General features: G+C 45.7%; 1 protein-coding gene across 7 annotated transcripts in view; it reads right to left on the reverse strand.

The window, feature by feature from the left end:
- Positions 1-2,412: 2,412 nt before the first annotated feature.
- Positions 2,413-25,031, reverse strand: part of dachs (unconventional myosin-IXb-like dachs) — a 392,239-nt gene continuing 369,620 nt past the window's right edge. For 6 of the 7 annotated variants that reach the window (XM_089586297.1, XM_089586294.1, XM_089586301.1 and 3 more), the window contains 10 exons: positions 24,575-24,777; positions 23,366-23,420; positions 22,696-22,807; positions 19,077-19,176; positions 17,093-17,199; positions 15,159-15,253; positions 12,780-12,944; positions 10,928-11,072; positions 7,449-7,548; positions 2,413-6,565 (listed from right to left, as the gene is read on the reverse strand). In XM_089586297.1, the coding sequence (XP_089442423.1) occupies positions 6,366-6,565; positions 7,449-7,548; positions 10,928-11,072; positions 12,780-12,944; positions 15,159-15,253; positions 17,093-17,199; positions 19,077-19,176; positions 22,696-22,807; positions 23,366-23,420; positions 24,575-24,777 (1,282 nt within the window). In that variant the 3' untranslated portion in view covers positions 2,413-6,365. The remainder of the gene's footprint in view (positions 6,566-7,448; positions 7,549-10,927; positions 11,073-12,779; positions 12,945-15,158; positions 15,254-17,092; positions 17,200-19,076; positions 19,177-22,695; positions 22,808-23,365; positions 23,421-24,574; positions 24,778-25,031) is intronic. The other variant, XM_089586296.1, reaches the window with a different exon arrangement.

Raw genomic sequence — 25,031 nt, forward strand, 5'->3', positions numbered from 1 at the left:
TGATAGGTGTAACGTTAAGAGATCGGAAGAGGGCGGAGTGGGTGAGGGAACAAACGCGGGTTAATTGCATCCCAGTCGAAATCAAGAGGAAGTAGTGGGCTTGGGCAGGGCAGGTAATGAGAAGGCAAGATAACTGCTGGTCCTTCACGGAGTGGATTCCAAGCGAAGGCAGGTGTAGCAGGGGGCGGCAGAAAGTTAGGTGGGTGGATGAGATTACTACTCACCGAGATGAGTGTATAAATAATGGCATATTCTGGTAGTTGGCACCCTATAACATCAATAACGAGGGGTCTGCGCCCGGTTTAGGCAGGAATTTATATTTTATTTCGGCGTTAAAAGTCGCGTAAAAAAGCATGGTGGCGACCCCAAACGTTCATTTTGTTCAAGAAAGTGGTAGTCTTTTTTTGTAGAAGCATAAAAGAATATACTACGTACCATTTGTATGCCGCAATGTCAGAGAAACACACGTTTTGTTCTAGTAAACTGCAGAAGGCGTACCGCTCGCTTTTTCTGTAAATCACATGAATATTTATAGTTACACGTACGCAAAACGCAGGCACATTCCCACTTTTAGTTCAGCGTATGCTAGCCGAGACGCAAAAATAAACTCAGCCTATAGTGGCGCCATCTGGTCATCAGGACGGGAACCATTGCTGTAAACAAACCGACTCTCCACTTAAGCCTAGGAGCGGCAGAATCGTCACACTAATTATTAAAATAAAGCAAATTTATCCCTTATATGTTCACTTAGAGGCGAGATGAGACGAAGCGAAAGACAGGCGCCCCATTTATGGCCAGTGAACGCACTGAAAAAGGCAGCAACAACGAGAATTCAGTCCGAAGCGAGAGGTCCGGCTTCGACGGGCGCCGCCATGTTTGTCGCCGCGCGGCGGAAATCCAGATGGTTGCCAGATGAGACTACCATCTCATACAGATGTGTTCCCACATTAATAAATTCTATTTTAAAATGTTCTACCGCACTCCTTGGCACCACAGCTGACTAAACGGTCATTTGAGTAAAGAGCTATCGGTTGCCGCAAAGAAAATATGGTCGATAAAATTCAGTAGACTGACCCTTTAAGGATTTTCCGGGTATACGATGGCTGCAGCTGGCTAGGGGCAGGGTTAATTGGAGAGACATGGGAGAGGCCTTTGCTCTGCAGTGGGCGTAGTCAGGCGAATGAAGATGATGTCTCTCGCCTGCTTTTCTCTGAGGTAGCATTCATTGTTTAGTGGCTGCAGATGACTGGAAGTGAAAATGTGTTGTAACATTTCGCTTCAGTAGCTCTCCCCGAACAAATGCACCACTCGTAAGAAATATTGCTTGCAAATTTTTCTCTCTCAAGCAGCAAGGCAAAAGAATTCTCAAGAGTTGTCACTCAGGTGAGAATTGCTTGTGAAATGTAGTACAGCACTCTAAACAGGAATCAGCTCATATGGGAGTAAGCTGTCCTAAGATTGAAGAAGCGTAGCTTGTTGGACCAGTTGGTGCATGGTAAGTAGAAAACCAGCGGAAAGGACGTGTTCACAAGGAGGAGAAGTACGCAGTTGTCCTGTGTTCTTCTCCTCCTTGTGAACACGTCCTTTCCGCTGGTTTTCTGCTGTCCTAAGAACGCCCCCTTTTATGAGCAGGATATTCTTCCCATGTCCTGGGGTAGATTTTGATCACTGAATATACCAAATGTCAACTCTTGGCAACAGTCTTCTTATAATATATGCCTAATTTGCACTCCCATCATTATTGAATAACTTTCATATTTTAAGGTGAAAGCCTTTAATGCCTCATCGTTGTCGACAGAAGGTTTTTGACAGAAGGTTGTCAGCAGAGGTGTCACGCTTTTTGGTTGATCGAAATGGTTATGATGTCTGTCAGAGTGCGCGGATTTGAAGTAATGGGGTCACCCACGGATGCTTGACACCCCCTTTTGGAGCACACAACAACTAATAAAATAGTTGTCGTCCGCTCCGACAGGGAGCGTAAGGCGTCCGTGGGTGACCTCATTACATACCTCATTACTGCGAACAGAGCCATGGAACACGGGCCTCTAGAATTTCGCCTCCATCGAAATTAGACCACCGCGGCAGTCATGGAGCCCGCGTCTTTCAAGTCAACAGCCGAGCGCCACGATCACTGAGCCACCACGGCGGCAACAAAGTTGGCACTCAGAGTGTGTAGTCAAATAAAGCTCTGGTACAGCACAAACAGTCTGGCAGTCAATGCCAAACCGTGCGCCAGGAAAGGCTTTCGCCTTGCAGCACTTTAGAGAGTCAAAGTGCCCCCTGAATTTTTTTCTTTATTTATCGAAAAAGAGTGGCCCTAGGCCATATTGCCCTGGTTAGCCATGGATTTGTTATATGTAGCAGCCTGCTGTCTCTTCATGATGAGGCAGCGAAGAAACTTTTTCCACAGAATATTTATCCGCAGTTTATTGAGGCACACGCACACACAATGTTAGCAGGGGTCACCCTCTTGCGGATCAACACAGGGGACACACAATCCACATATTATGGTAACTGTACCCGTTCATTCAGTCAGGCAGGACAAACACACAATGTATGTACAAATGGCGGAAGGAAATATGCATCACACAGGGACTTCAATGCAGTGGACATGCTTTTTTTATCTTGAGGCAGACTTTTGTTGGCATTGATTGGTTGAGGAACTTGGTTTGGCATGACTGGCTGCATCAGTTATGCAAAGCATGCTGTGGAGTTTTGGCAAAGCCAGTATTTCTAGAGTCGATAGAAGAGAGAAAATCGGAACTCATTATAGGCAACTGCTGTTTCAGCTAAAACATTGTTTAACTTATACTCGTCCCAGTCAACGCCTCAATCTGCAATCTTTGGAGAAGGAATTTTCCGAAGTGAAACTGTGTCAGTGCTCTTAAGATGGCTCAATTTAGGACCAAGCTAAATGAAATCGACAGCAATATAAACGGCTTCTGTTTGGTTAGGCACAAACTAAGTGCTCTCATTGCCTCTAACTCATCCATGTTGAACATGGCAGAAAAAAAAAAGGTGTGCAAAGGCCATTTCATTGGTTTGCATATTTAAGAAATTGACACGTAATCAGTCAGAATCTTTCTGGCATAGATCTCACGATTTTTGCTTTTAGTAACATATTTTTGGAGAGGAGAGAGATGGATTTGTAAAACTCCCGTGCACCCCAAAGGCAACAACAAAAAACGGGGTACCATCTAGTGAAAACAGGTGCAGCATCTTCAAAAAAATCTTGGGCAAAAAAATGGGTAAAAATAACCATCTAAACATTTTTTTTTTTAGAAAAAACGAGGGGGGGGGGGGGGGGGTTGTATGATGGCACCTGTGTGGAATGTACTGTAAATTAAGTACAGTCTTGTTGGATTGCCTTATTATCGCATCACTTAGTTTCTTCACTGACTTCAGCAGTATATGTTTCCTGATTAGTTAAGTCTTTTTAAAAGCTTAAAGGTCTGCTCAGATTTGATACAAAAGAAATCCAAGTAGTGTTTCTGGACACGTGGAAAGGAAGAGGATTTAAGCTGAACACTGCAGCAGTGCAGTGAAACACAGAATGTCATGTTAATGCATTAGTCACAGCTGCATGGACGGAACAGTTAGTTTCATGAAGGACTACAGTGAAAAGATGACAAGGAATACAATTACAACACTGACAGTGCATGAAAGACAGGACGCGACATCACAGACGGTGGACTGTTAAATAAGTAGTGTGCCAACAATGTGTAGCGAACTGCATTAGTGAACAGGAACATGGTTTCGCTTCTTGTAAAACTCAACACATATTTTGGCACTCCCATCACATATTTTGCACATGAACATTCTGATACGTATAGACTGCAGAAAGGAACAGAGTATGCAACCACAGAAAAACAACATGGGTACCATGGCAACCACTGTCAAACTGCACCTGAAGAATGGAACACACGCAACACGCGGATTCTACGAGATGGCGCTGCTAGGCACCATTCAACAAAATGCGGCAGCTGGATTCTGTTTCAACTGCCGACATAGGGCACAGCTTGTTTCTTCACAGCTGATCAGAACAACTGGTTATCTTAAGGCTTTGGATTAGGCTAAGGCAAGTAAAGCTGCCATTACACAACTTGCGGCCAAAGCACCACTGTTCAGCAGCATCTGCTACCAAGAATGCTGCAAAATCAGCTGAATGCTGACTCATCTTTGAGTGCTTGCAACAGCCTTTTTTGTGTCACTTCATCAGCAAAGGTAACATTGTTGCTTCATGCAACAACTGGGTCACTGTTCAGAAAGCCGAAGCATATATTTTTCTATCGGACCAAAAAAAAAATTGGCATCGTGCGAAGACTCCTGTGGGAGCAGGAAAAACCTGAGTATTTTGTTTCTCATTGTTACCAAACAACAGAAAAAACTTCATGCACACACTGCATGACATGATATGAGCATGTTAATAAGACTCATGCACCAGGATACCACCAGAACAGCATTTAAATAGGCAGCACTCGCTGCGTAAGTAGTTGCCTGCAACTGCTTGTTAGTGTCACTTTCATCACCTGACTCGTAAGAAACTCATTGTGGTTCAATTTTATCGTTTACTTCTCTGCTAATCTTCCACTTGAAAATACCTGTCCTCGTCCCAACACCTTTCGTACCTACATCGTGCCAAGTGCAATTTCCAACTTGTTAGGCTTAGCAGTTAGGCCTTGCGGTCAGGCTTAGTTCATAGCTGCAAAAGGCAGCTATCCACTCATCGTTCGGAGCCAACTACATCTGGTTTTTTCATCATGCTGCAGTGTATTTAGGTGTAAAAGCACCAACTGTGCACAAAATAAGAGTTTTGTTAGTGCAGTTAACAGGCAGAATCCTATGTACAGCTCTGCAGAAGCAAAAACAATGTTCACAGCGCGCCCATCGCTGGGCATGAGAAATGCACCACTCCTGCTTCTCAGACACACAACTATGTACATGATATTTTTATAGATGGCTGTGCTTGCACTGGAGCTTTGAATCCTCTGCGGACGCTATGTCAGTTCACCAGAAGTTAGTGCCTGAAGCATCCAGTGTGTTATTTGTTACAGAATTGCACACTGATCCTTATGCTGCACTCTTCATGTGCATACGAGCCCTGTGAATCCGGGTCACAGGCTACTTGAGCTTGGCACAACAAAACACAGGTGGCTATCTATTTGCTCTTCACAGACCTCATTCAACAGCCCAATGTTAGTAAATGCCACTTGGATACAATATCCACATCAAGGTGGTAGCAGCTTGATCTCGCTTTGCGTGCAAGCAGAAAAATGGCAGTTATGACCTGGAGCCAACATTATGATGTCTCTGCACAGCGCACCACAGCACGATTGACTCCACATGATCGGTCAGAAGATACACTGTCGACGAGATAGGAGATGCTTCCAAGGTGCAACGGTTGAAAAGATGACTGCGCTGGTTGCCACCGAGTAATGTGCACTTGTAGGCCATGTCTTGCTCCGTCAACACCAGTTTGTGAGCCAGAAGGATGTTCTCATATCTTCCAAACTTGGCCATTGACTGCTGTGCCATTGATTACAGCATTCCTTCAGTTTCTGCTCAATGCTGAAATATCTGCACTTATTGTCACCGGTGCTGACGTGCCTGATGCACCGCTCCAATTTGACCTCTAGTGCATTCTGGTCAGTTCCAGCCCTGACAAAAGTGCAAGCCAGCAGCAGAGACATCAGGTTGCTAGAACATGAGGTCTAGAGCTTTGGGTCATCTCTGAAGCATCTTCCATACTGGCAATCTGGAATCAGTGACCATGCCCTGAGCAGCACTTTCAGAGTCAATATAATGGAAAGGACCTCAAAGGCAACAAGGAAACTGAGTAACTAAGCCTTAAAAGCCTTAAAATATCAAACTTTTCAATGCGCTGGGGGTACAGAGTGTTGTGAACCTCTCCAAAACAGTGGTCTTGGTGTCAGCAGGACTTTGAAGCCAGTCAAGGTTCCTTGCTCAAGAGCACCACGACCCCCTTAAAAGGCACAAGATAACTCCAGCTTCTGGTTTGACAGCAAAAACAGTTGAGAAAATTGCACTCTACAATCGGCATCGGTGCATGTGTGCATTTATGCACCGGTCAGGAATTAGCAACGACCAGGTCAAGGTTATGGAGACATTTATACAGCTCTCTTGACCACTAGGAGACTCCCAAGCAATGAGACCGTCAGTCTGCGCTTCAGCTCAGGGGCTTCCGTGAGCAAAGTGAGAGCAAGTGATCAGTGGCTCCTTTTGGCTCTGCAGTCTTGAGACCAAAACATCCCAGCGTCAGAGCAGTCAGCAAGCACCAAGTTGATGAACCTCTTCTGGCAGGGTGGCACAATGGTGGGCACTTGAAAAAGAACACGCACACATCATCATATGTTGACTCCAGATGCGGGAGGCCCAGTGGTCGTGGTTGGACTGCTAGGATGTGATGACTTCAGCTCGAGGAACTGGTATGGCACGTGGTATGTCTGTCCCTTGTATTCGACCAGTAGGTGACCACGCCTTGGTGATGCTCCCACAACCACCACAGTTTCACTCTTGGGAAGCTTCACCTCCCCTGCTGACTCTTCTGGAAAGACAGGAGTCCCAGGATTAATACGAGCCCCAAAGCAAAGCCTCTCCACATAGCAGATTGCTAGTGCAGCCTTTGCGAAAAGTGGGCAAGCCATTTTTCAAGTGACAGGAGCTTTTTCTGGGATGTACCTTCCTAATAGTAATACTAAACCCTAAACTTAAGAAGTTTGCTGGGATACGGTGGCCGCAGCTGACAAAGGACAGGGTTAATTGGAGAGACATGGGAGAGGCTTTTGCCCTGTAGTGGGCGTAGGTGGGCTGATGATGATGATGCTACTGCTGCTCCTTCTAGGTGCTTTAGGGCACTTAGAGTGCCATGAAAACTCTGTCACATGACTGGCGGCAATTTCACCCATGTCAAGTGGCACAGGTACTTTTGGCAGAGACTGTACATCATAAACGTACACAAGTGGTCCAGTGAGTACAAGCTTCATGCCAGAAATGCTCATACTGTGCTTCTGGGTTTACCAGAAGCGAAAATAACTGCTTTCAAGGAAGATGTATAAAACCTACCAATCTAGTGCACATTCATTGAAAGTCATTGCTCCTCTGTCTGCTATTTTACAGATTTACGAATATCTGCATTGATCAAGTCCATGACAGCAATGCCATAAGCTACCTAGCATCACTAGGGTCTTTAAAAATGTCAGTACATATAGGTGCACTGTAGTCTGCAGCTGAAAGAATAATCTGAGAGCAATTGAGTGCATGATCATGCTGTTAAAGGACGCTTAAAGTTGCCAATGTGTTTGTCCCATGGGCTCTTGTGGAGATTCGGCAACACACTATACGCGAGCAGTGCAGTCTTCCTGGTCCTGACTTCAGCACAGTCAAGGCATGGCATTGATCCAGTGGCCCCAGTGGAATGCAGCACTCACCAGGGTAGCTCATCTTCATCACTCGGGTCTGTGGGTAGCCCAGCTTGGTGTTACCACTGACGGTGTAGGGGCGACTCGGTGGCACGGGTGGCGGCCGCTCCTAAATGAAGGAAGTTCACAGTCAAGCCGGGAAGAAAGTTCAGTGTTTGCCGATTGTCAGCTTCGTTAAATAAAGTGCACGACTTCAGGGTTTACTGAGTAAAGAGGGACTTGTAGCTACAATAGCAAAGTGTCCACCACCTTGCCCATTTCTTTAGCTTAGCGGTGATCTCACTTTCAGTGAAAGATGGTCCATGTCTATGCAAAGTCATGGACATATGGTCAAACATGATGATGGACCACACCACATTCGGATTTATTTTTGGGTGACTCAACACAGGAATTTTTTTGGGAGGGGCCCGAGACAATTTTTTGTACTAGCTGTGCATGATCAAAGAGAACGTTCTAATACAGCTGGTTGGGGGGGGGGCGGAGGGATGAGTTTGGTTTCAAGGGCCCCCCCTTGGATGTGTGCCTAGAGCACAACAATATCAAAAAACTGTTGTGTGTTGGTGCCAGGTCACACTAGTCAAAGCCCATGCACTATGAAAATTCATCCCTATGATAAGCCTGAATGTGGGTAGATGCTCAACTTTAGCAAGCAGAGGTAAAACTTTTGCACCCATCTCCACTTCAGATCCACGAGCTGGTACAGTTGCACTTAGCATGACTTGCAGCTAGACAGCAATAGCCAGAGTGGGTGCTGATAGTTCATGCCAGTATAATTCAGAGCAACAGGCATCATGAAACACTTGTAAACATGAAAAAAAAAACCTGCGTGCTTAGCTTACACCATAATTAATCATTTTGAGGCACTATCAGCTGCACACTGCCGCATAAAAAAAAGGCAGATTTGCGTAGTTAGGGTGCACTAATTAGGTGCACTTGCACTTTGGTTTTCACTTTGGTTCCGGTGTTGGGATCCATCGTTCACATTTGGTTCCAACTCGAACCAACTGGGAGTTACAGTCGAACCTCGTTATAACGAACACGGATACAACGAATTATCGGATATAACGAAGTGAAAGAAAAGTTTGGTTGGACATGCTTTATTTCTAAGGGAGTTCTATCTGTATAACGAAACGAAAAATTCAAAATTTGACACTGTATCGGTTATAACGAAACAGTTTTTGTATTCACGGGGCTCAAAATGCGCAAACAAGAAAGAAAAAATCTCAAAACACGCTAAATTTTGATCTTTTGAAGCGCGCGCACCTAAAATGTGTTTGAATCACCCGCGCTTCCGCACGCGGCGCCATCTAGGGAGAGCGAATGAATCTAGCATCAACGGCTGCCTAGCACGTGACTGGCACGTGATCGAACCGACGCCCGCTCCGCTCCCCCGCTCCCCGGCCACCCCCGCCGTCGCAATTTCCGACCCGCGCCCCGCGCGCGCTATCTCTGCAGTTCAATCTGTAGACGCCGTAGCGGAACGCATCTTAACAAACAGCAGTTTCGCTTGAAACGAAGATAAAGATATTCAGGGCAGTTGACAGCGGGCGCAAGGAAAAGTCATTGCCGCGGACTTCGGTGTTGCGCCTAGCACTCTATCTGTCTAGATAAGATGGTTGTCCTGAGCGCAAGGCAGATTTCAAACGCCCACTCTGCAGGCGCTGTGAAGAATGACAGCAAGACAGGATGTTGAAGATGCCTTGTTTGCATGGTTCAAGGACGTTATAGCACGTAACCTGCCTGTGTCTGGTGCCGTCCTTCAAATGAAGGTGAGAAGTCTCACTTCCCTCTGAGGCCACAATGACTTTCATGCAAGCAGTGGCTGGCTGCAGCGATTTAATGACCGCCATCGGATTGTTTGCCACGTCTTGTCTGGCGAAGAAGCAGCCGTTGGCGCAGAGAACTGCGAGAAGTAGGCAGAAAGCTTCCGCGTGCAACTGGGAGGCAAGCGGACAATTTCGGCGAGACGACATGGCGTCAGCTGGCGGTTCCGAACGTTACGTTCGAGGAATTCATCTGTGCAGATGACAACTTGGCTGTGGCGCCCGAACTGACCGACCAAGAAATTACTGATCAGGTGGTTTCCGCAAATGATGCTAGAAACAGCGATGCATGTGAAGATGGCGAAGTGCGAGCTCTCAGCAGCACCGAGGCCGCTGACATGGCCAGGAAGTTCAGGGGGTACTTCGGGAACCTACCTGTGGCCAAATAAGCTGACATCGGGAAAGCGCTGCTCTGTGTTGATTTCGTCGAGAAATATAACCTGTCAAACAGTGTGAAGTGCCGCCAAACGAAGATTACGTCGTTTTTTAAATAAATTAGTTTTTGCACCTGGCCAGCAGCCCGATTTGTGAGTTTTCCTCTTGCTTTCCAGTACGAAATGCAAGGCGAGGTTTCATATGCTTATACCACGCGTTAAATTCAAAAATAGTGCATTTTTTCAACCCTGTGCTGTCCATCTTAAAGTACTCTTTACCTGGGTTTATTAGCGACCTTTTCTGTGGGAATTTGAGTGCATACTTTTATAACGAATATTGGATATAACGAACGAATTTCCGCGCAAAATACGACTTCGTTATAACGAGGTTGGACTGTATTCCATAGGCCAGTTGAACTGGCTAAGATTTTCATCTGAGCTTCATTGTAAGCATGACCACAGGCAGATGTAACTTAACTACCAAAAAAATGGCAGATGATTTTAGCACAGTTAGGCCAAATGCGAATTAGGTGCGCTAGCATTAGGTTTTGGTTCTAGGCTCAGTTTTCAAGGTCAAAGAGGCTTCAAACAAAGATTCTTTATTCTTTATTCAAGAGTTAGCCGGCATTGCCCGAAGGAGTTATAGCAGGCGGGGTTACAGATTGGTGAAAACGGACCTAACCTCTGCCTTGAGGGTATGATGGTGATAAATTAAATGTGTTAATGCCTGTATACGTAGAACTGGTCATTCTCTACTTTACATTCATATGTCCCTGTTCGTCCTCATACCACTCCTGGAGCAGTGTGCAGTGGTTAAGCGATCAGCCACTGCCCTGCGATGGCAGTTGCTGCCACCTGGTGGGGCTTCTGTGGCCCAGGTTGTTCTTCCCAAGCAAGCTATCACAATGAATATTTAATTGAATTGCCACCTGCCATGGTGGGCAGTTTGCTCACAATCCGGTGGGCAGGTTGCTAGGTGTGTACGTGTGTGCACATGTGTGCACACACGTACACACGCACACCTGGGCAAGTGGAAGGTTCCCACCTGCCAGAAGCAGGCTTCAAACAAACAAACACAGAACAGCTAAATCCCAGCAAACAACAAACCTCTGGCTAGACGTCTCTGAGAGGTTTGTTGTTTGCTGGGATGCAGGGAATAGCCACAATAAGTGCTAGTGTACTAAAGGTACTGATCACAGCTAGTGATGGACACATGTTGCAGACAGAGCTGTGCAGATAGGTGCTGCCCATGCACCCACATGGTCTGCAAGGTGACCACTACACCACGTACCAAGTCCAGGCCGAATAAGGAGCAGGTCTGCTGGATGGTCTTGTTGTCACACCGTTCCATCTCCGGTGGAGGTGTCCCTGAGATTGGCTGAGGCCGCGGTCGGCCCTGGACTCCGACCCCTGCCGGTGAGACTGCCGGCTGTGTCCTGCATTTAAGGGGAACGCTTGTTGCAGAAAATCTCTTGCCAAATGCGCACTGCATACAGCATTTAATTATAGGAAGAAGGTCGTTTGACTGACTTTGTCACATCTTTGACTGCGTTCACTGTCCAATTTTGGTTTTGCTTCCTCAGGGAGCAACTATATGTGCAGTGTGCGTGCTTTGGCATCTCTATTTGCCACGAGCACCAGTCGCATCCACCCTTTCCTTGAGGATTTTCTAATCTCATCCATTCTATTACCGTGACCGACCTTCCATTAAAGAACCGAAGTCGATTTCAAGGGAAGGCAAATGCAGCATTCTTATTAAAAAGGATTATGTTGCTGACCATTGCACCACCTGGCAATTTGCACCTGTGCACACAATTTTCACCATTGCAGGTAATAACACTGATAACATAATGGCAACAAAAGAATACACAGCAATGCAGTGCTGTTTTGTTGCACTTCTTCAGGTCTATATTATCTTACTAGCTGCCCTACAGCCATACCATCCTAAGTTATGAAACACATTTCTGCACATATATTTTGCTTCTGGCCGGATATAAGTTTGTGATTAAAACTTCTTAGCATCTTAAGGGGCAGAAAAATAACAAACTTACCTTGAAACAAAAACTAATACTTCTGCTTGCCGTTGGCAGATACCAACAGCAATGCCTCAGTTCTGCACTCGCCACATGCACCGGTTTTCTTTTTCACGCATTTATCTTGCACGTTTCTGGTATGCTAGCTGTGTGTGATGGGTCCTTTAAACCCGAATATGCAAAACATGAAACCACAAAGTGCAAAGTTGTGTAGTTAGTAAACATACATTTGGTGCCACAAGTTGCACCAATCTAGTATGTAAAACTGAAATGCCGGTCACCTTCCATACCACACATGCAGAACTGCTGTGGTGTACCAGGCTTTATTTGCACTCTACCCTAGCAGAACACCTAACTGGCCCAATATTGGAAATGTATTCACCAAGGCTGGGCCTACTAAGTACCAGAGCAAAACCATTAATTTCCAGTATCAGGCCAATATCGTGCACCACTTGGGTAGTTTTGCGATGACCATTATTTCCAATATTGGGCCAATATCGTGTGTCACTTGGGTAGTTTTGTGATGACCACTGCGAAATTCATAATGGTCGTCATAAAACTACCCAAGCAGCACATAATATTGGCCCAATATTGGAAATTAATGGTTTCGCTCTGGTCCTTGGTAGGCCCAGCCTTGGTGAATACATTTCCAATACAGGGCCAATTAGCCGTGCTGCTTGGGACCAGGCTTTATTTGCACTCTAGTTTTGTTATGACCATTTGTAAAACCACTTGCTTCGAAGTGGGCCCACATGAAAACAAGACAGAGCATTTAGAATCCCACTTCATACTGTCATCTGGGGAAGAAGGCATGGCGACCTAGAGCGATGGCAAGGTCACAAACTGCACGATGAATGTCACGAATTCTTACAATCCAAAAGGGTTGAGAAATTGGGCGAGTTCGTATGAATTCATACTGCTGTGGCACGAGGACAGGGACGGAGACGGAGTGACGACAACACAAGCGCTAGCGCTTGTGTTGTCGTCACTCCGTCTCCGTCCCTGTCCTCGTGGTGCCACACCAGTATGAATTACAATCCGAGATGCCTTGGCATTCCTCGAGAAATCGGCTGGAGGGAGAAAAAGGTGCAAAGTTTTTCGTGTACGTGCCTCATGTTGGCCGCTCGCGGTGTCCTGCCGTGCAGCTGCAGGCTCCGTCGGAGGCTGGGCCACCGCAGCCGCTGGTGCCAGCCACGCCACACCGCCTGGATCAGCACCGCGGCCGCGTGGCGCCGCGCCTCGCGGAGGAGCTCCAGCTGCTGCCTCGCATTCTCACTGGGGAGTGGACAAGGTGCACTGGATTGAGTAACTTGGCCGGCACAGTTTAGTTGGCCCAAGCAGTAGATAAGTCACTAAACTGATGAACTTGTTCGCTGATGAGATTAGTCACAGAGCAATGAATTTCCCAAATAATATACTGAGTGATTACGGGTGGACTGTGAACACAGCTAAGAAAGAAAATTCCTGCAAAAGAACTTCTAGACTTCTTGCCTTTGCCTGGGAGCAGACAGCTGTTACTGATACCTGTATCACGTATGTAACACAAATATGCCATCAACATCTAGCAAGCATGTGAATAGCAGGGCTCATAAATTTCAATTCAATTCAATGTTTATTTTCCAGACAGAGCCTGGAGGGTCTCCTTGGTTAAAAGCTGCTCATGCAGCTTGACATTATATACACATATATATAGCACAAAAAGATAAACGTACTTAGTTGCTAGAGGTAAAATGCGAAATTGAGAAACACTTCATTTAAGTAAACACTTATTGGGAGTCGATGTTTCAGACAGAGCCTGTCCTTTTTCAAGACTCAAAGGACAGGCTGTGTCCGAAACATCGACTCCCAATAAATGTTTACCTAAATGAAGCGTTTCTAAATTTTTCTAATCAATTAGCTTTAAGCGATAACATATTCAGTAATATTATAAATTGATCAACACCACAAAATAAATTAATTAATTAAAAAAAATCCCCTGTGTCTTTTGGTCTCTGTGGCTGTAGGCTTCTCTCATATATATATATATATATATATATATATATATATATATATATATATATATATATGACAGAAGCCAACAGCCACAGAAACCAAGGGGCACAGGGGATTTTTTTTTTTTAAACTAATTTATTTATTTGGTGGTGTTGATCAATTTAGAATATTACTGAATATGTTATCGCTTAAAACTAATTGATTAGACAAGCAGAAGAAAAAACAACCACGTGCCGCCGGTGGGATCCGAACCCACGACCTCCGAATTACGCGTCCGGTGCTCTACCTCTGAGCTACGGCGACGGCTGTCAAACCTTCTGCTTTCGGGGGTATTTATGTTTACAAGTAACCTAACCTTGAGAGTGTTCATCAGCGCCACCCATGTTCATAAGCGGCGGACGTGGAACGTCCTGAGTAACCGCAGGTGTGACGTAGAACGTCATCGAACGGTGAGGGTGGAACCTGCGTGAAAACCCTCTTATGCTTCCTATGGCATCAAGGCTGCCAGAACCGAGACCCTCGCTAAGCAATTAAGCAAACAAGGGAAGGGGGATGAGGGGCTCGTTATAAATATAAGAGAAGCCAACAGCCACAGAAACCAAGGGGCACAGGGGATTTTTTTTTTTTTTAAACTAATTTATTTATTTGGTGGTGTTGATCAATTTAGAATATTACTGAATATGTTATCGCTTAAAACTAATTGATTAGAAAAGCAGAAGAAAAAACAACCACGTGCCGCCGGTGGGATCCGAACCCACGACCTCCGAATTACGCGTCCGGTGCTCTACCTCTGAGCTACGGCGACGGCTGTCAAACCATCTGCTTTCGGGGGTATTTATGTTTACAAGTAACTTAACCTTGAGAGTGTTCATCAGCGCCACCCATGTTCATAAGCGGCGGACGTGGAACGTCCTGAGTAACCGCAGGTGTGACGTAGAACGTCATCGAACGGAGAGGGTGGAAGCTGCGTGAAAACCCTCTTATGCTTCCTATGGCATCAAGGCTGCCAGAACCGAGGCCCTCGCTAAGCAATTAAGCAAACAAGGAAAGGGGGATGAGGGGCTCGTTATAAATATGACAGAAGCCAACAGCCACAGAAACCAAGGGGCACAGGGGATTTTTTTTTAAATTTATTTATTTTGTGGGGTTGATAAATGTAGAATATTACTGAATATGTTATCGCTTAAAGGTAATTGATATATATATGTCAAAAATTATTTCTTGGCAGCTGATTGATTAATATAACATAAAGTCACCAGAAATTGAAAAAAATAACAAGATTTAATTCACGACGTTTCGGCTGGCGTCTGCTTTTTGCTTGATAAAGTAGCAAACAATCTTGAACTACGAGTTGAAATTTTTGGTCTCAATGGGAGTGCAGATGTGTCACAACCATAACGCCATGACCCCCCCCAGAGATTGATGGATATCATGTACTACAGCACATTGCACTGAATTTCACTGCGATGAGATCTGCCCCATGGGTGGAGACTCTACCTGAGGAAGATGTGCCTCTTGCCCAGGGCCCAGTTGACGGCCGCATTGGAGAGCTTGATGTTCTCAATGGCTTGGCTGAAGTACTCCAGGATGAGCTGCAGCCAAGAAAGAATGTCGTTTGTTTGCACATTCCGGCCTGTTGCTGCAGCCGTCACAAATTAACAGGGGGTCAGATTTCTTAAATGCACAGATTAAAACTACACCATGACCACCAAGAATACAGGGGTTCTTTGATAAGTGCGTTAAGAAGGAAGTTACAAGGACATATATGCTTTATAAAGTTGTAGTCACTTGTTCAAATAGTTTTCAACAAAGAGACCACCTGCTTAAGTGAAGCTAATAGAAGCTTGTTCGCTATCAAGAAATTAAAAGATCATCAAAAGACTGCACCAAATTTACTGTCTTATGGCTAGAATTCATTGGCACTGAGCCAGATTTTCATGCTTGGAAAAAGGATTATTAAATATGGCTCCCAATTTAGATTGCAACTGACCGAAAGCCAATCCATTGCCTAATACCTGCAATTTCATGCTGATGCAATGAGTCACAGCTTGTTATAGTAATGAAATTGAGAGCCATGGAACCACTACATGAATAGTCGTGGATTGTTCAGAAAATTGCAGAACTTCAAGAATAACCAGGGTGTACGACAAATTTTTAACTAGTAGTATACTACATCTATCGCTCCACAGTTCTGAAAATAAATTTCTGAAACCTGATCACTATTGAACACTCAGCTCACTATACGCATGATGTACAGCTTACGAGCTGACACTCTCAGATGATGCCAAAGCAAGTTCCCTCAGGTTAGACTGTTGTCTTTACCAGTCTTGCTGGTAATTCGACTCTAATTCGACCTAAAATTGAATATGCCTCGGCTATTTGGGACCCTTACCAATCTTACCTAATAAATAACATTGAATCATTGCAGAACCGCGCCGTTCGTTTTATTTACTCCGATTATTCACGTAACACCAGCGTCACAGCCTTAAAGAAACGCGCAGGTCTCCAGGATTTATGTCTCCGCCGTAAAATTGCACGACTGTCACTTTTTCATAAACTTTATCATCATCCATCACTTCATAACGACTTTTTTTCTTTGCCTCCTTCGATTTTTGACCGCCGCGATCATCCCTTTAAAGTTAGACGTTTCACGTGCAGAACATTTATCTATGTGCATTCATTCTTACCACGCACAATATCTGACTGGAACACTCTGCCTTCACATATCGCAACCACCACTGATCCTGATAAATATTTTAAACTTATAACTTCAATAACTACTGCTTAACTCTTCGCATACATTGTTATTTTATTTGTTCATGGCTTCCTTTTTTGCAGGGTTTGTTACTAAAAAGATTCATTGCATTAGTGTTATGTTTGTATAATTTTAATACTGCAGTAATCTTTGTTCTTTGCCGCGCTGCCATTCTTTTGATTCTTTTGCTTACTTATATGTCATGCAAAGTGTCTTATTTGTGCTTTTGATTGATTCTTTTGCTTACTTATTTCATCCAGTGTGTCTTATTTGTGCTTTTGTTGTTTGTTTTATATTTGTGGTTTTTCTTTTATTCTGTTCAATTACCTGTGCCCCCCCCCCCCCCTATGTAATACCCTCTCGAGGGCCTTTAGGGGTATTCTGTATAAATAAATAAATAAAAAATAAAAGTGTTCTGAAAGCCAGAAAGAAATATGCTGTATCTGCACAACACCCTGGTAGCCTAACACGCATACACCACGTTTGTACAACAGCCTGTATGGCACTCCAAAAGCAGCACACTAAAGACATTAAACACGTTACTCATGCTGACTGTGATTCTAGGATGCACTGCAGAAAACGGTACTAGCATTGAAATAAGCTTCTTGGTGAATTAAAAATGTTGTTCTCATTTTTGCCTCGGGCAAATTAGAAGTGGGCAGTGGGTGAGACCCACCTTGCAGTCGCCCACAGCCTTGTCCTCCGTTTTCTTGAGGACCTTGAAAGGAGCCAGCAGGCGGTAGCGCACGTTGAAGGCCTTGAAGCGCATCCGGTGCGGCAGCCCTGCGTTGCACAGAGCGAGGCGGTAAATGGGGCACTCTTCGCGAGAAAATCAAGGTCTATAGAGCTACCAAAAGCCTCCCTGTCGTGTATGGAGCATTGTTTCTCTGTCTTTGTTTTCACTGTGGCAGCCCTTGTACACATTTACTGTTTCCTTGAGCGAAACCTTAATGGTTGGTAGCTACATCAGCTTCTTAGGTTTTAAATGTTCCCACACACACACACAGTGCCTCGTACGCAATGGTTTTGCACCTCACATGGAAAACCTCTGTGGTCATCCTACACGGCACAATTCTAGATTACTGCAAAAACAAAACTAATCTGACATCAAATGTAGTACCAGGTACTTTTCTTTATTAGATCATATGTGATGGAATTATCTGTAGAGAGAGAGACAGAAAACATTTGTTTATTTATTTATTGCTTTCTCAAGTCTGAGCCCATATCGCCCAACCCGTGGGTGATATGGGCAACGAGCAGAGGCCACAGTGCAAAAAGAGGAGCAGCCCAGCTCTCCCAGCACGTGGGTAGTTTCAGGTCTCGGTTCTCTCATTGTTCTTGCTCTTTCTTCTACTGTACTTAGCATTTCCATCATTATCATTTACATCAGACAGAGATGTGATGACTGTCCTTTCGTTGCATGGTCATCAGTGCTATAACCAAAAAAGGCAGCCACCTGAGACTGTTTCCACAGCACAAAGTCTCTCTCTGCAGTGAAGCATGCTTCACAGAGCTGCCATTACCAAAAACCAATTTTAAATGTACGCCAAAAATCCACTTTTTCACAGCAATTTTTGTTTCATAATATTTCTGCTAGGGCGAGACAGGTTAGTGCATCATGTCTACCTATTTACGTATTTATTTGCAGAATGCTGACATAACCTCTAAGCTATTGTTGCAGGGGAAGATCAACGTATACTATTGCCATCAAAATATTGCGGGATACGTGCTCTCGAAAAAAAGCTTACTGGTGCTCTACCTCACCACACAGTCCCAAGGTATTGTTAGCAGGAAACAGAGGCTGCATTTCCCGTTATACCTTGACACATTTCAGGCGACTGAATTATGTCACTGCGCCGAAATAAAATTCCTTCCACATACTGGCGTCCCGCATGGGCGTCCGGAAGGGGGGGCAAGGGGGGGCGGTTGCCCCCCCTTGGAATTACGGATATTATTTATGCCCTAGTAGAAAACAACTACAAACCTACCGCCTCCCCCATCCCCAGACATCGGCTGCACCCCCCTGGAAGAAGTTCTGTGGACGCCCTTGGCGTCCCGTAAACTTTTGAATGCGACATTACATGTAAATAATTTTTCACCTGCTTATGCCATACAAGTTTGGTTTGGTTTTGTCTGGTTTATGGGGTTTAACATCCCAAAGCGAGTCAGGCTATGAGGGACGCTGTAGTGAAGGTCCCCGGAAATTTAGACCACCTGGGGTTCTTTAACGTGCACTGGCATGTCACGGGCCTCTAGAATTTCGCCTCCATCGAAATTCGACCACCGTGGCCGGGATCGAACCCACGTCTTTCGGGTCAGCAGCCGAGCACCACAACCACTGAGCCACCACGGCGGCTTATGCCATACAAGTAAAGACATTCTAGCTCTGAGGTCATAACTGGCATACTTCAAGTTATTTTTAGCAGGGAAGTATTTTTAGGTTTCAGTTGTTACGCTTGCATTACACATGTTACTCCCAGTGTTATACAGCTACTACATCATTTATTTGTTCAAACTCCTAATTTTGCCATTTATAGTCCAACCTCTTTTTGCTCCAAGCTGATATGCTACCTGTTCTGCGATATGCTCCTGTAGAGAGGTAAACTGCATTTTGCACAGCAATTTACTCTAGACAGAAGAACACTCGATGCCCAGCTCACCTCCGGCCATCAGGTTGACTGTCTCGAGCACTTGGAGTGCCCTCAGCTGCTTCATCACCACTGTGCGCTCAAACTGGCCCGGCTGCTCATGCTTGTTGGCCTGCCACAGAGGAAAAACACGAACAACAATGTGCAGGTGATCACAGGTCGACCACTCAGGGAGCTCTGCTAGCAAACTACTACATTTCGGAGGCTGTTTCAAGTTCACTGTTCGTGCATACCCAGGTGAAAATCGTAACTGCTCAAACTGGTTCGAGGAGCAATTCCCCAGTTGATTCCAGTTGGTTCCCAGTTGGCTCCCAGCTGACTGCAATGAGAGCTCAACAGACCTTTTCACAAATTCCGCCGCGCCACCAAGCGGCTGCGCAAAGCACTCTGGGAAAACGGAGCGCCGCAGCGCCCGCGGCGCCGTGCTCGCGTCCTTTCGTCCGTCTCTCCGACTGCGCCTGATCACCGGAAAGCCTTCCTCTGCCATCTCGTCGCCATCGCTGTTTCTTATACCTGTGCTACACGGGAACGTTCGAATGACATCTGAATCGAATGACATTCGAGAACTGGAATGACATTCGGACTCGACGGACGCGCGCGGTGCTACACGAAACCTTCCAAGCGCATTCGAAAGCCTCAGCTCGTTTTCAGTGTACAACGACGACGATGGCGGTGGTCACACTGCTCCGACAACGACACGATCACGGTCAACAGCAGCATGTGATTATAGTGAAATATCTAGTTTACTATAATATGATTGCAGTGGGACACGTTTTTCAGGCCAACGACACCGACGAATCCGATCGGCGGACGGTCAGCCTTGTCGGCGGCTGAGCGAGAGCACGGTGATGAGGCGGCGGTACAAATATGTTCACGCTTCTAAATGAGTGAAACAAACGGCCATATTTCACATGTGCACACCTGAACAGTCACCAGCGATAAGCGCTTGCCAAATTAATTTCCGTCGACGACGACGACTCCCTTCCCTTCCGCGACGACTAGGCCTAGCGAGTCCGTAGGATATGATTTGTGATTGCGGCGGTTGTGATGAGCGAATCACTAGCTTTAGCGAATGAAAATGGTCACCGAGTGTAGTGTTGGCAATAGTGACCTGAAATTAATTATTGCTTACATCGCAGGGCACGCATATGATGAACGTGAAACGCCGGTGTGACCCAGACTGCCGAGCCGTGCTTTACAGCCAGCAGCAGTCGTCGCTATAGCGTGTGGATAACAAGTTAGGCCGTTTCAATTAGGGCGAACGGTCGCCAAACATACTTCTGGATAAAGTAGTTTAAAAAAAAGTACTGGTCACGTCGGAGGAAGCCGGGAAAACAACGAGAAGCGCCGGTCCTGCGCGATGTCAACAGCCCGCGGTTGTTAAGTGTTTCTCAGGCGTGCGATCGCATCATCGCTTCCCACACATTATCGCACTGCGTAAACAAGCACGGCTACAGCCGGTAAAAAAGAAAACAGGTGGATTAATAAAACTAAAGCGCCGATTGCGTTTTACGTCATGAAAACGAGTACTATAACTGTTCGTACGCAGCGATGTAAACAACAGTATGAGTGCAGTTCTCTTCATCGGCACACTCCTGGGGAAATTTCATGCTGACGCGGTAAATGTTCACTGCTGTAATATATAATCTTCAAGCACTTCCTTAGACAGAACACGAGCTATTTGCTAAACATGACACAGTTGGTTGACACAGTAAGCGTGACACAGTCGGATGTTGCGTTCCGCGGCCACGGATCACCAGCCGAGCACCAGCAGACGCAGACTGGCGTTCTCCCAGTGCATGTTATACACAGAGCCCTCGCCGCTTATGTGCCCATGGTGGTGGTGAATAACTTTATTCATAAAAGCCTTAAAAAACGAAAATTATGCAGCAGCATTGCGGGCGGCCTTCAGGCTGCCGGTTGTGGCGTCCTGGCCGTACCTAGTCGTGACGCCCTCTGCCCCGGTCACCAGCCGAAGTTGGAGATTCGCATGTGCCCATTGCTCTGCGTAATCACAGCAGGCGTCCGTTGCGCATACGCTCGGTGTGGAAAGATCGTGGAGAGACGATCCATGTATCCCTTGTGCCCGCTAGTGTTGAAATGCGCACCACATATTTTGTGATGTTTCGAAGGCTTCCACAGGGTAAATGACCCTTGCGAACCTTGCCGATTTATCCTGCGCACCCATTCTAGCTTCAGCTTCTTGTCCTTGGGGAATACGTGGTATGAAATGTTGATGTCCTTTTTCTCGTGTTGTTACTACAGCCGGGCACGCAGCGCCTTTGACCGCCACCGCGATTCTAATCAGCAGACGTGTCGAATGTCTAAAAAAATCCCCACATAATTGCAGAAAGACTAAGAGATAACCACCACAGCAACACGCTTGACAGCAGACGACGCGGGCGGCAACCGCTCCTTTCTCCCATCATGCTTTGCGCGGATCCGCTAGGGGATGGCCCGGCGCTGCAATTTGTGGAAAGGTCTACTGGGAGCCAAGTGAAAAACCAACTGGCATCAACTGGGAAATTGTTCCTTGAGCCAGTTTGACCAGTTACGATTTTCACCTGGGTATGCTGGTCTGATGCACTGCAGGTAAACAAAGACGAGTGAAAAGAGTTGCATACTCTAGAAAAATCACGAAAGACATGTAGTGTACCCAGTGTGATTATTACTAAGCAAGTTCCACGCTGAACATGCACAACAGAGGAAATGATAAAATACTGGGCACAATGATGAAAATTTTCTGTCATGCGCAGACACACTTTTCGGTACATTTGATCCGAGCAGTCATCAAGAGGAACGTTTCCTTGTGCTTCGAGTGTGATACCCTTTAAGTCGATACTAATTTTCAGATTTTTTACAACACGAGAATTTGTGAGCATTTTCCTTCATGTGATTTGTTTCAAAATCTCTTTGCTTCATTGTTGAAGTGTGTGTGACTTGTGCACTGCTCGCACCAAATGCATGCAACATGCCATGACACATACTACATACGAAAGGGCTTCCTATTGACATGAGCCACTGCTAAGCGGCTAGGAGACGTCAAGGACTTGAAAAATTACAGACCGGTCAGCGTATTGTCTGTTGCCTACAAGGTATTTACTAAGGTAATCGCTAATAGGGTCAGGACAACCCTAGACTACAATCAACCAAATGATCAGGCAGGCGTTCGTAAAGGATACTCGACAATAGACCACATTCACACTATCAATCAGGTGACAGAGAAATGCACAGAATATAACCAACCCCTATATATAGCCTTCATTGATTACGAGAAAGCATTCGACTCAGTAGAAACCTCAGCAGTCATGCCGGCATTGCGGAGTCCGGGTGTAAAAGAGTGTGCTGTGAAAATATTGGAAGATATTTATAACGATTGCACAGCTACCATGGTTCTCCATAAAGTCAGCAATAAAATTCCAATAAGGAAAGGTGTCAGGCAGGGAGACACGATCTCGCCTATGCTATTCACTGCCTGTTTACAGGAGGTATTCCGGGGCCTGAAATGGGAACATTTGGGGATAAAAGTTAATGGAGAATGCCTAAGTAATCTGCTATTCGCTGATAACATTGCCTTGCTAAGATGTTAACATCTTAATGATTGCTAAGGGGTGTTGATGAACGCACATACCCGTATGCAACGTACGAAGTGAGGCTTGGCGTGAACCAGGGTCCGCAAAAGGTTGTCCAGTCGCGTGTGGAAATCCTGAGTGAGTGTGGAGACGGGCTCATCGCCATTTTGTCTGTTTCCACAGGGGGATGAAGAGTGAGGAAAAAAATATGGCAACGTCATCAGATTGAGGAAACATTCTTTGCTCACTGTTTTTCTGAACAGCCTCGCAAAAGATCACTCTGTTTAGGGAGCCCCCCTCCCCCCCAAATATGACTCATTTCCAGATTTAGGAGATGTCTATTCACTGCAAGTGTCGAGTTTTTTGAGTGCTTGATAAGTGCACATAGCTGCATAATAACATATACCAATGTGTATGCACTGATTCATCTTATTTTTGTATTTGTGACGAATTCTGTAAACAGTCGATAATTCACCTAACAGGAAAAAGGTTAGGTGCCAAATTTTGATTTGATCTGGCTGTTGTTCTGGACAATAGACTGCCATCTAATCAATGTACTTAATTAGCACTCACGCAGCTTACAGCACTTTAAATGAGTTGGTTTACTGACTCTGCTCAGAAAATGATCACCTGCGGTCACTTTTGAATGCTTTTTTGTGCTTTAGACGTAAATGCTATAGCATTCAATTCACTGCAACAGTCGACTGCATAATCTCCACTGACACTTACAGTTCAGTGTGTGCTGTTGGTGAAACCCTAAATGACACTCCACGGGGTGCAATACCTGCAAAGAAAGAAGAAAAGGGCACGCTATGAGGTAGTTGCAAAGGTGATGTAATAACTACAGTACAGTAATGCCTCAGTAATTTGATACCGGTTGATGCAAAATACCAGGTAATTCGTAACCTCGCTCAGGCTCGGTTAATTCGAAGATCTGGGGTGCTACGGGGAGAAGCCAAATTTCGCACCAAGTTCAGGAATGCGAACAACCACACACGACCAACTATTAATTTAACTGCCACCTACCACGATGGGAAGTTTGCTCAAAATCCGGTGAGCAGGTTGTGATGTCACATGGTGACATGGCACACCTGCCACCCAGGGGAGGCCATCTAGGGCAGGTTACTCACAACCCAATGCACACACAGGGGGACCCCACAGGCAATGGCCAAGCGGCTTGGTGGAAGCTCTACTACTAACGCACTAAATAACGACTTTCCCTATATCTAGTTCCACATCTGAACCTGGACGCAAGAAAATATAGCATATATGCAGGACGTTGCAGCTTCCACTGCAGCTTTTTTCACAGTGGTAGCTGTTTGTGGGAACACAGTGCATGTGAGTAACGCCACTGTGCTATGGTTGTGAACCATGCAAGGAACTCAGTTAGCTGATTGCGTAGTTGCTTTGTCCCGTCATCGCATCGGCCACAATCTGCTGTGTGTTCGCTCAGTCTGCCACTTTAGGGCGTACCTCGAAAAGTGCTGTTCCGAAAACACGAACTTCAAGTATGGCACACATGAGAAGGCATTTTCCAGAAAACACACTATGGAAATTCAATCGCATGTAATGCAATTCCCCATGGCTGAACGCTTAAATGCATGCGCTCGTAGTTTTCACACCGCATTCTGTCCATCCATGAAGCAGCCCCTGTGTGAGCATAGAGTGTGAGCATAGAGAGAGCCCTGCTAATCTATTTCTTTCTCATTATATAAATATTACTTATTTAAATTACCATTGTTATTACTGCTAATTGTACCTGTCTGTGATGCTGCTTGTTTTTTATTCAAGTTAGTATTAATCTACCGGGGGTACCGTGACAGACGCTTGACTTTGGGACCCTCACCTGTATACTGAATCTATGTAACCAATATGTACCCAATAAATTCTTATCTTATCTTATCTTAGTAGGATTACGAAAGAGCAGCGCTTGCATACCATCGGCGAAGAGCGCCTTCAGCTCGCTGCCGAAGAGGTGCGTGGCAAAGCCGAAGGCACACGAGCTGCGGTGGAACACTGCGACCACGTCGTCGGGCACCACGTCCCGGTTGGTCTCGAGGAAGCCCGAGGCCTCGTATGTCACATTGCCCGCGTAATGCCGAATGCCGAAGGCTGCGCCACCACACTTGGCATCGAAGTACCTGCACGATGTGGTCAGACGGAGCAAAAACATGGCCCTTTGTAAAGCATTGGTCACACTCTGCTGGACATAAGGCTCCAAGAGGAGCCTCTGTTTATTTAATCGACCAGGTGACCAAATAACAGCCATGCCAAATATATGTATAAAATACCACAGTGGCGATGCAGTTTCAATACGCTCACATGCCGAGGCAATAATGTGTCACATCCTTTTCCATACTGGCGCAATAAGTAGGGTGCTGCGTGACTGCAAGTC

The sequence above is a fragment of the Amblyomma mixtum genome, chromosome 4, assembly GCF_055824585.1.
Source record: "Amblyomma mixtum isolate Tamu chromosome 4, ASM5582458v1, whole genome shotgun sequence".
In the NCBI taxonomy this organism is placed as follows: domain Eukaryota; kingdom Metazoa; phylum Arthropoda; class Arachnida; order Ixodida; family Ixodidae; genus Amblyomma; species Amblyomma mixtum.